A 13511-nucleotide genomic window follows, 5' to 3' on the forward strand; every position below is an offset into this window, starting at 1 on the left:
ATTAAATTGAGTTGTAACTTTTAATTCACTTTCAAAATAAATTCAACTCAACTCAACTTGCTTTTTGAACATATCAAATACGAGTTTGGATCAATATGTTGTGTCGTCTTTCTATTTGGTTTTAAAAAAATATTGTAATTCACCAAGAGTACATATATGTTGTAGCCATTTTGGTAATTTGAGCAAATTTCCTTCCTAATCTATATCATAATATCATATAGTTAAGAAAATTTCCTTGCAACTAAACGAACTTTATATTGTCCAACTAATGCATCATAACAACAGGACTGTTTGCTGCCTAAGATTTATATTTACTAAATATTTGTTTCTTTGATGATTAAAAAGTGAAATAAAGTTTATAGAGAAATGCTTTTAAAGGGGAAAACTTTATGCTACATTTCATTTAAGAAAGTGAAAGGAAGGAAGGGGAGTGGAAATTAGAAAATACATGTGATGATCTTTTAAGATTGTTATTTTGATAAGAAAGAAAATAAAATAAAATAATTTATTTTTCCTTTTTTTCGATCGTGTAGAAAATGAGAAGAAAATTTAAAAAAATACAAAATAACATAAATACCTCAAATGAAGGATGAAATATAATATAAATAAGAATATTTTGTCATTATATTAAAATAAAACACTCTTTCTTCCATTTTTGGAAGAAAGACAAAAATAACATGCATGGAATCCACTTGCAACCATCTATATACTTCTTCTTTTGATCTCTCAACCAAACAAAGAAAGGTTTGATCTTTCAACCAAACAAAGACAGGATTAAGAATTTGAACAAGTTTCTTCCTTCCTAAATCCACCCTCCACTTTTATGCTACCAAACAAAGCCTGATCAGTTTTATAAATAAAAATTAACCCCGCTCTAAAATTGCGAAGAAATCTTTGTTAAAAAGTTTCAAATTATTGCTCTCGTTGTGTGTTAAAATGCAAGTTATAATTAAATACAGTATATAACATGTTCTGCTCAAAGAGAACTTGCATATAATGAATTCGTAGAGATGCCTTGGGTTTAGCAATGTACCATGTTGCCTGCCCTACCTTGGGTTTATCAACGTGTAACACGTGTTCATATTGGATTTACTCTACTGGCATCCCATATTTATTTGTAACTTTCAGATCGCATCCACCAAAAATAATTCATATTTAATTTGGTTGGTCTTCGTCAAAAGCTTGAAATGTATGCATTTGCACCCTCTCTCTATATATTTAATCCCTTGATTGTGCGTTTATTATTTTTGGGTATAGATTTAGTGTTAGCAAAATATTTTGTATTTAACTAATGAACCAGTACTCTAGCTAGCCGCTTTGATTATAGCTAGCCAATTCATGAGAAGTAATATATGATCAAGTTAATTAACTAACATTTATGTGTCATGGTGAAAAATTAAACAAGTGGTAGAGAGAGATGGATGTTATAGGAATCGTGCATGCAATGCAATGCAGCGAACTGGATCGATCCAGGAATTAAAATTGTTACCCAGAGGTTGGAGGAATAATTTATTGATGAGAAACTACCAGGGAGAAAGGTCCATGCATTCCCATAATACCGAACTTTGTGAAATGTCATGGCTAAGTTTGTGTCCCCGTGAGTGGGGCTTAGTTCCACTTAACTACAAAACTTAATTATGAAAGTCTTCCCCCTCTGCGCAAAACGTACTGCGCTCTGCTCATGCTATGTAATGTTGCTATCCCTCTTCGTCTCTTTCCCAGCTCTTACTGTAAAAACGATATTATCAACATCCACATGCATTTTGTTCCCAGCCCGCAAGCAGTGCAAAGAAAACGATAAATTCAAAGTATGCCTTTTTATTTCAATTTTTTTTCGACACAGCTAGCTAAGATGGTTGGGTACCCATTGATGTTATGTTATATGATAAGCTTTTTCCGCAGTTAATGACAATAAAGTCTTTCTGCAATGTTTAACGTGCCCTCACTTTTCTTTGTTCTTTTTTCAAATACACAGCTGGAAACTAAATACGTCTAAAATGGAGACATATCATAATCATACATATGTGCAAAATTAAATGGTTTTACATTCAGCTAGCCTCCCAACCACAATAGATAGTGCATGCCAACTCAAGTCTTACCATTTGAAAAAAAGAAACGCGAAAACTAAATCTTTCTAGCTTTTTCTAACTAGACGTGGATTCATCAATAACCAAATACTTGTTAGCAGACTGAAGTTCATCACTTCATAACAGTGATGAATCCAGAATTATTATTTAGTGGAAGCAAAATATAATCTAATATTTTTTCAGACAAAAGATATTATAAAGTCTATTAAAAGAGTATTGGAAAAATTTAAAATAAGAAAAAATTATAGGATAAATTGAATAAAATTAATATCAATTTATTTTTTCCGGTGTCTTTTTCAATTTTTTACATTTATCTTTTTAAAATAATTTTCTAATGGAAATAACACCTATTTTTTATATGGATAAAAAATATTTATTTGATATATTAAGTAAAAAAATTTACTTAGAGGGGACAATTGTCCCATTACTTTCTACATAGATCTGTCCATGCTTCATAAGAGGAGTCTTCAAATCAAAGTGGACCCGTGAGAGTGAGAGTATTTTTTTAAAAGGCAGGGAGAGTGAAGAAACAAATATATATATATATATATATATATATATATATATATATATATATATATATATATATATATATATATATATAAAGGCTTTTTTTGTCACCATAACATCAATACAAATATACAAAATATCTATTAAATTTGTTGATGATTAGTATTCTTCGGATCTGCTGGTCACCTTTTATGAAATTTCTATTTTAAATATATATTTTTATCCTCAAAAGTTAAATTTGAAATTTTACTTAAAGATATCAAATTCAAATTTATTCAGATCAATAATTTATTGGTAAAGAGATATGCTGATAATATTATTTTTAGTTATTGCAATATCTTCAAAAAAATTTGTCGTGTTTAAGTGTACACTGCAAATAAATTTTTTTAAAATTTATAATTATTTTTTAGTAGAACTAATAGAAATGAGTATGTTAATATAGAGATTATAAACTTATGTTTATCGGTGTAATATATATTAATAGTGTAATGTCTTGATAGCGTAATATTGAATTTTATATTAATAAAATTGTTTATTAATTAAAATATAATATGTTATTGTTTAATATTGATCTGGGATGTTTATAGTGAATTCTAATTTTGTTTAGATTATATATATGCACCCACACTACTAAATGCATACACATTGTAGGGTAAGGTACATTTTTTTTGGAAGGGAAAGTGTAATTTTATACATATGCATGTAATGTAAAAGAAATAGAAGAGATTACAAAAACTGTACAAGATGTACAGAATAAACCCCCATATAATACCAAAAAATCGCCCACAAGAACCCATTTCATGACAGTGTAAAGGTACATACAGGACTACGAAAAAAACTACATCAACTTAATTTATTATTTACTTAGTTTCATAATGCATTTTTAACAACTAAGGCCCCAAAACACCTAAAGTAGTGCAAATATTAACTTATTATAATATATCTCTAGTTGTTCACAAATCTTTCTCACTTGGGATCATTTCCCCTTAAGTCACCAACGATTATATATATATATATATATATATATATATATATATATATAATCAACGGGACAGTTCATTAATGTCTCATTTTGGACTATAATAATTTGAGTGAAAGGGAAGACTAATTAAGACAAGCAACAACAGATGGGTATGGGTTTGAAGTATTTGATGAAGAAACTTGTGGAAGGCAAAAATAGCTTGAGAGAGCAGAGAAGGGGACAGTTAAGTTATACTATATGTCACGCGCATTATTATTTCTGAATTCTGATCCCAATTATATTATGAATAATAGCCTAGCATTATTGTCGTAGTAGTTAAGAATATTGCGGCTAGGTTTCTTCACTCTTTGAATCCGTCTAAAGTGTAAACATATTTGTTTACATTAGATTTAGTCTATTCACGAAACCTTTACTTCTTTAACTAGTTAACAAATTTCTGCTCGAAAGTATCTAAAAAAACTAATTTCTGCTCGATATATAATACGATGAAGAATGCTGATTTATAAGTCAACGTCTAATAAGTCCACATTTTTATTCAATACTCAACAAGAATAATTAAAATCCTTAATGATACACACCTGCCAAAATCTCTCTCTATATATATGGACAGGTGTTTGCAATGTATATATCTTGATGACCTGTTTCCATCGGTCGATAGACTGTTGCATTATGTAAGTAGGGATTTACCGGTAACCTAGCTGAACAAGTTTTGGACAAGACATAAATTATTGATGAGATATACTTTTAGTCTCCTTACTCTCCCGTTGTTTATTTATTACAAATTGATTTTGATGCTTGTCGGTGATAGCTGATTAATAATATGTTAAAAAGGAGTTAAATTACTAATTACTAGCTTTAACTTAAGGTTTTTGATAAATTACCCTTCGAGATTATTCACTATTTATTTGGTTTTAAGCACTTAGCAAGTCGCATTTTTAAAAAAATATATAACGATGTCATGTCACACTTGATGTTAACAAGTAAAAAGTGAATGATAGAAATCATAAATCATAATTTAGCGAAGGCACCCAATAGTGAAGCAACATCACATTCAAGTAGGTCATATCATATATGCCTAGCCTGATATATTATATGAAGTGATCGTGCAGAGCATAGAGGTGATATGGCAGTATCGATGGATAGTGAAGCTAAGAAGATTAACGTACGCATTGAAAAGGAAAGCCTGACGCAAAAACACTTGGGACATATGTATATGGGACTCAGGACATGTCTGTAAGTCACCCTTATAAAAGGAAATGTTAGGTACGGATTCATGGGGCAGCATATATCGATTTCCCAACCTTACCTCCCTCATCCATTCAATTTTCCCTTCATTTACTCCAATTACGCTTTTTCGACCCATTCATTTCACCTTTTTTTCCCTTCAATTATCTCATGCTACATATTGCTAATCTTTGATTAGAAAAACTAAATAATTCATCGTATTCTTTAATTGGTGGCAAAGTAAATTAATTGATCTCAAGAAGTGATCCCGGTAAAGGATAAGTTATTTGACTACAGTAATACCAGAAATAATACTTATAAATTATAAGGTTGAAGAATTAATGAAAAAGATAGAGATTGTGAATTTGAATATTTTTTATTGACAAAAATTAATAAATTATCAATTAATATTGGTCAATAAAAAAAATAATGATATGAGGGAATTTTTAGAAATTAAGGTAGAGCATTGAAGGCTTACATGCATAGCTTAGTTAATCATCTACATAGCTATCTAGTTGATGATGAGGCAGAGATGAGCACACGCATCGCTTATATGTACAATAAAGGGAAATAAAATCATAGTAGACAGAACTCAGAAGTGAAATTTGTGAAGTGGCTACATGTCACTCTTCTATTTTATATTTATTTAAATATGTACGTCGTGCACTAAAAAGAATTCTTCTCTTTTATTGAAATTAATTATTTTACAGAAGCATACTAGGGTTTCGGGCAGATATTCATGTATTCTACTCTGCACAAAAAGAGGATCAGAAGCCCAAAACAAACAACTCAATTTCGAACTACTCTGTCACATTGCAAAAAATTCACATTAATTTGCCCTCATTGTCTGGTCAATGACACTGGTTGTACTATTTCATAAAAAATAAAACAGATCAGATAATGATATATGTACTATTGATTCACCAAATTATGAGAGATATCCAGATCGAGGGTGGTAAAAGCATGCATTAGTCAATATATAATCACTTTAATTCGTATCACTTTCTAGATTATACACGTACGTACCATAAAAAAGCATGCTGTATTTTAATCACTTTAATTTGTATCAATTTCTAGATTATATCTATATGGTCCTTATATACGGAAGTATATATAGAAGTTATTCCTATAATTACAACTACTGATTTTTTTTTTCTAGATTATAAATATGCTTCAGAAAAAACAATTTTGTATTAGTGATATAGAATTATTATGATTGATAAAATTATTTCTTAATATTTAATACAATTACATATCCATAAGTTGGATAGTTACTACAGCTGATTTTATATATCCAAATTAAACTACATTGATGACTATACTAATTAATAATAATGTCACCAAACTATTGCACAAAAATAAATTATCAAGATGGGGAGAGAGAATATAAAAAATAATAGAGGGTAAATTAGGATTGAAGGTAGCATATATGGAGGTTGGTGAATGAGGGATGTAGAATTGAAGGTGGAAAGAGCTGTCATGCAGGGGGTAAAAGTAAAATCTCAATGATGTGTAGGTACTGAATTTTGTTTTAGGGCCGCGAGGGCGAGGGAGGAGGGGGATGATTGTGTTGTGGTGGGTGCCTTATAAATTTTCTGACACACAAACCCCAAAGCCACTAACTCCCATACCAATTCTTTAAACAAAAGTGTCTGTTCATATTACCTTGCATATGTTTTTCACAGGGTCCTCAGAGAAGAGGAGTTTGGTATTCATTCCCAAATCCCGATGCTTTGACTGTCACTATCCCTTTCTATTGCTATTCAAATTTCCCACTCCCAAAACCCACCGGGCAGTGTGCTCACATGCCAATTTTTGCAACCACCATCACTTCCCCCTCCAAATCCAACACCCGGGCCTTCACATTTTAACGTGTTTGCATGTTTTGTAGCACCACAAAACAACAACTTTGTGACAACAGCATCCATCCCAAACGATTAGGGTTTATTGAACACAGATAAGAAGAGCAAACCCCATACCATATGATTTACTTATCGTTCATGGACCCGTATCATGCACCATCATTGTTTCTCTACCTGGCTGCAACTCTTTTTCCGCCCAAATGTTACTTTCATTCAATCAAAATAGTATATAATATTTAGTGAGAAAATGTAATTAAGGTGTGCACAGTTTGTTTTCTTTTTCTTTTTCTTTTTAGTTGATATGTAATAAAAAGTCACCCTGTATTTTTTGTTTAACTTTTTACTCTCTCTTTTTTTTTTTTGAAAGAAATGTTGAATGTAATAACATCTTTTTTTTTCACTAAATCATTACGATAATATAAACAAAATAAGAATAATATGATATCTTTCTTCCCACTCTTTTTTCACTTCAAATGGATTTTACACTAACACGAGAATATTAACCCTTAAAGGATCAAACAACTAATTTTAGTTATTTTTTAACTATGGTATCAATATATTCCTACAAACATTGAATTTTTATTATTATTATCAGACTAATTATCAATTTGAAACTTAAACATATTTACAATTCTTGACTCCTACCTAATGATGTGTTATGTGCGAATATGTTCTGCGGCTATGTGTGCCTGATTTAAATTGTCGATGAAAAATGAATAATCAAATTAAATGCATATTCTCAATTGGAAAGTCCTCCCTTATAGACATGGACAACACATGTTCCGCTCCTTCCGTCAATGCTCTCCTACAAAAGCCATGAAAAGCACTCCAATTTCTTGTTTTGGGTCAGTTATTTTCCCTTTGCCACGTGGAATGCCCACAAGCATCAGGGACGGATCACTCAGAGGCTTCAAGAGGAATAATGCCCATGCGCCCAATTGACGAGGAAAACCCAACGAGAATATACAACGAGGCCCAACGCAAGAGGTCCAAAAGCCCAATATCAGATGTTTGATAGTATTAAATAGGAAAAGTATTAAAATAACACATGTCTAACTTCTGTACAAAAAATAAGGAGTTTTCTTTTACAGTAGTATGTTACAAATGTTGGTTGCGGATTAATATCAATTAATAATTATTATATTATTTTTTATTTTTATTTTTAATTGACAATTATAGATATATATGATCATTTTTTAGAGGTAAAGATATGATCATTATCATATAAAAATTACGAATATATTAAATGAGAATGAGAATATGATAAGATTAAATAACTCATTAAGAGATTCTTATCTATTGCTAGGTTATTATAAATTTATTATTCTATTAAGCAATTTTTTTACCACTCTCTTAAACAATTATCTAAAATGGACAAGAAGCTCTCAAGTGAAATTAAAGGTTTATCATGTTAAGTGACTCTCATGTCTAACATGTGTTGGATGCTCCTAAGTCCTAACAAACAATTTTGTCTAAAACCCTCGAATGGTTTATCCAAACCTTCAGAACAATTCCAAGAAGGCAAGAATGGTCTTTCCTTACAAAAGCGTATAGAAAATTGGTGAAACTCAGGAGGATGTATAGCCGAATCATCAAATTCAAGGACCAAACGGCAAGGCAATCAAGGTAGACAAGACAACATTGTCACGTCACGTGTTCCACAGCCGCGGAAGCGAGTAATGCGATAGATCCAAGCCACGTGTCACAAGTCGTAAGGGGCAAAAATTATAAAATTACGGCTACAAATGCGCCACGCAACCATAAACCCACCGTATTCACATAATAGTACTAAAAATGACTTCATAAAACCTAATCAAAGCCTCGTTTTATTTATGTCCCGGTTTTATTTTTTTAGGGTTCCATCCCATCTATTCTATCTATTTAGATAAAACACGAAATCCCAATCTTAATCGCAAGCAATTCCTCTCTCTGAGAGAAGCTCTCGAAATTCTTCTGATACTCGTAGAATTTTAATGGCTTGTTCATCATCCGATTCAAAAAAACCAGTGACGTCGCTGTTGTTCTTTTCCTTCCTAATTCCGATACCTTCCGATTCTCTTTCCGCCCTACGCATACTCGATACTTGTTCATCTCTCTCTTTCTCAAATTCCGATTCCTTTTTGTAGCATACACACCGTACTAGCCCAACTAACAAACCAAACAAAACCGTTACCATGGGAAAACGTAAGCTCCTCAATTCCTAGGGTTTCCGCGATTATCGATCCAACTCAATTGAATTTTCTGTTTGTTTCATTCATTAATTAATTGTTTTTTGTGCTGTCATCAGGTAATTCTCAACGTAAAAGTGCTGCGATGTTCGATAGTGATGACGATAGTAGCGTGACTTCGTCGTCAACTGCTCGTTCTGATTTGATGTCGGTGTCTGGGGCTGAAGATGTTCAATTTGTTCAAGATTCCTTGCTCGACCAAGCTCTCGACGCATTAGATGAGAAAAGGTACTTTGGTATAGACATTATTCAAATTAAATTAACATTGAGGATGGAGCTTAAGGGGTTTTCTTATACGTTTTTTTTTTAAATTTATGAAGGGGTTCCACGAGGGAGAAAGCTTTGTCATCGATCATTGACGCTTTCAATAGCAACATGCAGCATGAGTTTGTGGAGAAGAAGTAAGCTTTTATCGTTATTTTCTTTAACTTGTTTCGTTTGCTATTGTTTTTTAGAATTTAATTGAAGTTCACTTACACTTCCATCCAATCACAACTTGTCAGATAATTTGTTGACTTTTATAATAACAATCTAAAAGTCAATTAAAGATGATTTTAATTGGTTGACAGAGTAAAAAAAATCATGACAGTTTAACTCTTGTTTTTATTGTAAAAGACAGATAAACTATTTTAGTTTGCTTTGCTAAACACAACATCGCGTGAGATCAACTTGGATATGTGTGTTCCAAACTTCCAATTATGATCCTTCTTTTTAAGATTTTGTTGCTGGCACTATTTATAAATTAACTTGCAATTTTACCTTACTATCTATGTATGATCACACTTGTATTTATTTGTCACTCTAAAGTGATTATTATCATAACCTTGAGGTGCTTTCTTTAATCAGATTTGCTACCTTACTACATCAATGTCTTGCTTCAATAAAAAAGGGATCCAAAAAGGCATCTGCTAAGGAGATAGCTTTGGCATCTCATGCCATTGGTAAGACTTTGATTAACTTGTGAATGTTTGATATTGACTTCATTTAATTGAATATTTAATGTCAGTCGTTTGTTAGGTTGTTTGGCCTTGACTGTCGGATGCGGTGACAATGCCCGTGAGATATTTGAAGAATCCATTCGTCCTTTGGATGAATCTCTCACATCTAGGATAGATGTTTCAAAGACACCATCAGTAAGTAGGAGTTGGAAATACTTGTATTCAAACTTCTTGTGATTCTTTACAGTCTTTAACACTGAATAATGCCATTAATGTTTACAGTTACTGGAGTGTTTGGCTATAATCACTTTTGTTGGAGGGAATGATCAAGAAGAAACAGAACGATCAATGGACATAATGTGGCGAGTGATTAATCCCAAATTAGGTTCTAATGTAGGTATCTGTTTCAAATATATAAATTTTTATTTTATTTGCTAATCATTGCTTCGTAGTAAGATTGACTCCTGATAATAGTTGTGTTAAATTAAGTAAAATGACAATAACTTTTTTTCCCTATGTTTAGGTAGTTGCTGTCAAACCTCCTGCTTCATTAATTGCCAATGTGGTGTCTGCATGGTCTTTTCTCCTCTCTACTGTGAGCAATTTGAAGCTAAATTCAAAAAACTGGCAGAAGTAAGAAGTCTGTCCTTTTGCATCTATTTATCATTTAATTCTACACCCATGCATCTTGTTAGATGCTACTGAGCTAAATTATTTTGCTCATAATATGATGTGGAATCACTTTAATCCAGTGTTTTAAATCCTGGATAGCGTTGCATTGCAGCCGGCCCAAAAAACATTATAGGGGGATAACTGCTATTCTAAATTCTTTTATTTAGTTTATATAATGTATGCTATATGCTTATACTCAAAATTCATGACATTCAATTAATAATAAAAACTCATAGCTGTCTTAAAAATATACACAAGTAAATACCACCTAAAATCAAATGCGAGTTTCCTGTATGTTGCCGTAACTGAGAACAAAAGGCAGCAATCTCTAACAGACCCAGTCTCTGGAGAGTAGAGAAACTGGAAACCAGTTGCCAAAGAAACCACAAACCAGTCACCGTAGAAGAGAAAACAGAGGCAGAGAAACCTGTCACCACTCACCAGTGAGAAACCAGTAGCCAGAGAAGATAAACCAATCACTGAAGAAGAGAAATCAGTTGCCAGAGACATTGTGCACAAAAATGAGGGGGTTTGGTCAAGAGAAAGTGAGAAACAGCAACTTTTTGATTGATTTTATAAGCAAAATATTGTTTTAGAAATTGGAATCCCCAAAATAGGCCCCCAAACAATCCCTTATGTTAGTGTTTAGAGGCCATTTTTGGAATCAAGAGATGTTTGCTGTGGCTGCCATTTTGTATGCAATGGCCATTACACTGAACTGCTGTGTAATTGCTACCCCTGTAGCATAGTGGATCTATTTAAAACCCTCCTTTAACCGTTTCCTAGACTCCGGAACTTGTTGATGCTTTTGTTGTTTGTCATTATAGAAAATAGCCAAGAGAGGAGGAAAAGCCTGCATATAATTTTTGCATGAGTGAAAGACAAAAATGTGCTGTTCAAAACGTGCAACCCATCTTTAATTAAGAAAAATGGATATATTAGTTGAATTTAAATATTTTCTAGCTACTCTGGACTTGAACTTTGAATTAAAACAGTTGAGAAAATTTGATATTTAAATTTTCAACCCTTGAGAAAATTTCGATCTTAATGGCCAACCATCATGCCTACTGCTATTTTGATTTTGTTGATTCTACCACTATTTTTTCATGAATTGTTTAGGTATTTCATTTTCTTATTTTTAGTAATTTTATGGTACTTATGATGTAAGTAGAATTATAGTAATATAGTCCCAGTAGGATATTTTATTATACATGATTAATTATTTTAATTTAAATTATATCTATGTTTTATTTGCAGTGACAATATATATCCTTATTATAGAGAATTGTATTCCATTTAGCAATGCCTGGGATCCAACTTACTATTTTGTTGTTGATGCAGTTCAATATCCTATTTATCTAGTCTTCTAGACAAGGAAGATAGGTCTGTACGAATTGCTGCTGGTGAAGCACTAGCTCTAATTTTTGAAATTGGAGTTATAGATAAATTTTCTGCTGAGTTAGACAGTGCAAGTGATACAACGCAAGGGAGTAAACCACTTGAAAGCTACATATTTTTACAAGGATTGAAAGGAAAGGTGATAAATCAATGCAAAAATCTTTCTACAGAGGCTGGTGGAAAAGGTTCTGCAAAGAAAGATCTTAATAGTCAGAGGAACTTGTTTCGAGATATCTTGGATTTTTTTGAGGTATTCTTTTACTACTACTGTTATTATTATTTGAGAATGAAAAATGTATTGCTCATGAAGCTGAAGCTTCTGTACTGATCTTACCTTTTGATACTAGTATGGTTACTCCCCGGATATTTCAATGAAGATTGGTGGTGATTCCCTGCAGGCATCATCATGGTCTGAAATGATGCAGGTTTTTCTCATGTGCTTTCTTTATATATACTGGCAGAAATCTCTTTTTATTTCAGCATTTTGACATCTAGATTTTTGCAGTTGAATTTTATCAAGCATTTTCTTGGGGGAGGATTCATCAAGCATATGCAGGTTGGCTTTCTCTGGCTTTTTTCTTTGGCATGCATCTGGTTATTGTATAATCTTGAGGTCATGTTTACCCCTTCTTTTCCTCTTCTCCCTTGGCAAACAGGAAAATGAGTTCCTACATGAAGTCTTTGGTTTCTCACCGAAGAGAAAGTATCTTAATACCAACGAACACAGAATGTCTGGTGGTGAAAAGGTAAGCTGTCCATGATTGTGCTCAATTATCTTGACTTTGTGCACATGACTTTCTTCTTTCGTTTCCCCCCCTCCCCTCACTTGTTATCATGCACTGACCTGCTCCATTCCCTCCACCTGCAGAGAATGTTTAAGTCTCCAAATTCGTTTTTGAACAAGGCTAGGACGCAATCACTTAATAAGCAGCGGATATTATCTGAGGTTGGCATTCTTACCATATGAAAGAACGTTTCCTTCCCGTTGAAATACTTGACTTGATAATAGGTTACTTGAATACAATTGAAATGTACACAATTATGACAAATTTTCCTTCAAAAACTAATGGGTAGAATGTACCATGTGTCTGTGTTTGCACCCGCGTAACTTAGGCTCTGGATGTCATGGTTGTCTTGTGCTTAGTTGGTTGTTCTTGCAATTAACCTATGATTATTATTATTATTATTATTATTATTATTATTATTATTATTATTATTTTGCCAATTGCCATTTACGTAATTATACGGTATGTTGTGGCCTTTCTTTAATCGGCATACCTATACTGTATCGATGCTTAGTTTTTTTTTTTCTTTTGTTAAATGAACAGGGCAGAAACTTCGGCCACTACGCTGTCGGTGTGGTTGACGAGGAGGCATGAATTTGACTGGAACAACAATAATTATGTCTCAATTAGAGATTCAATCTTTCATTTCATGTACAACATTCATATATTTTATCAGTGTTTATACTTTTGGTCTTGTTACTTTTATCAATTATACAGTATATTCCCATGACATGGGATTTATAATATGAATGGCAAATAGATACTAATAAGAACGGATTTCATTTGGTTCGAAATGTTTATTTTTCAAGGTTATGCGCAGGGTTT

General features: G+C 32.3%; 1 protein-coding gene across 1 annotated transcript; it reads left to right on the plus strand.

The window, feature by feature from the left end:
- Positions 1-8441: 8441 nt before the first annotated feature.
- Positions 8442-13480, plus strand: LOC100787252 (interferon-related developmental regulator 1). The gene is made up of 13 exons (XM_003525888.5): positions 8442-8849; positions 8953-9121; positions 9214-9294; positions 9740-9834; positions 9911-10026; positions 10114-10224; positions 10355-10464; positions 11845-12151; positions 12249-12326; positions 12407-12457; positions 12558-12647; positions 12770-12847; positions 13230-13480. The coding sequence occupies exons 1-13, from the start codon at positions 8840-8842 to the stop codon at positions 13278-13280; spliced, it is 1347 nt and encodes a 448-aa protein (XP_003525936.1). The 5' UTR covers positions 8442-8839; the 3' UTR covers positions 13281-13480.
- Positions 13481-13511: the final 31 nt, after the last annotated feature.

This window comes from Glycine max, chromosome 6 (assembly GCF_000004515.6).
Source record: "Glycine max cultivar Williams 82 chromosome 6, Glycine_max_v4.0, whole genome shotgun sequence".
Classification (NCBI taxonomy): Eukaryota; Viridiplantae; Streptophyta; class Magnoliopsida; order Fabales; family Fabaceae; genus Glycine; species Glycine max.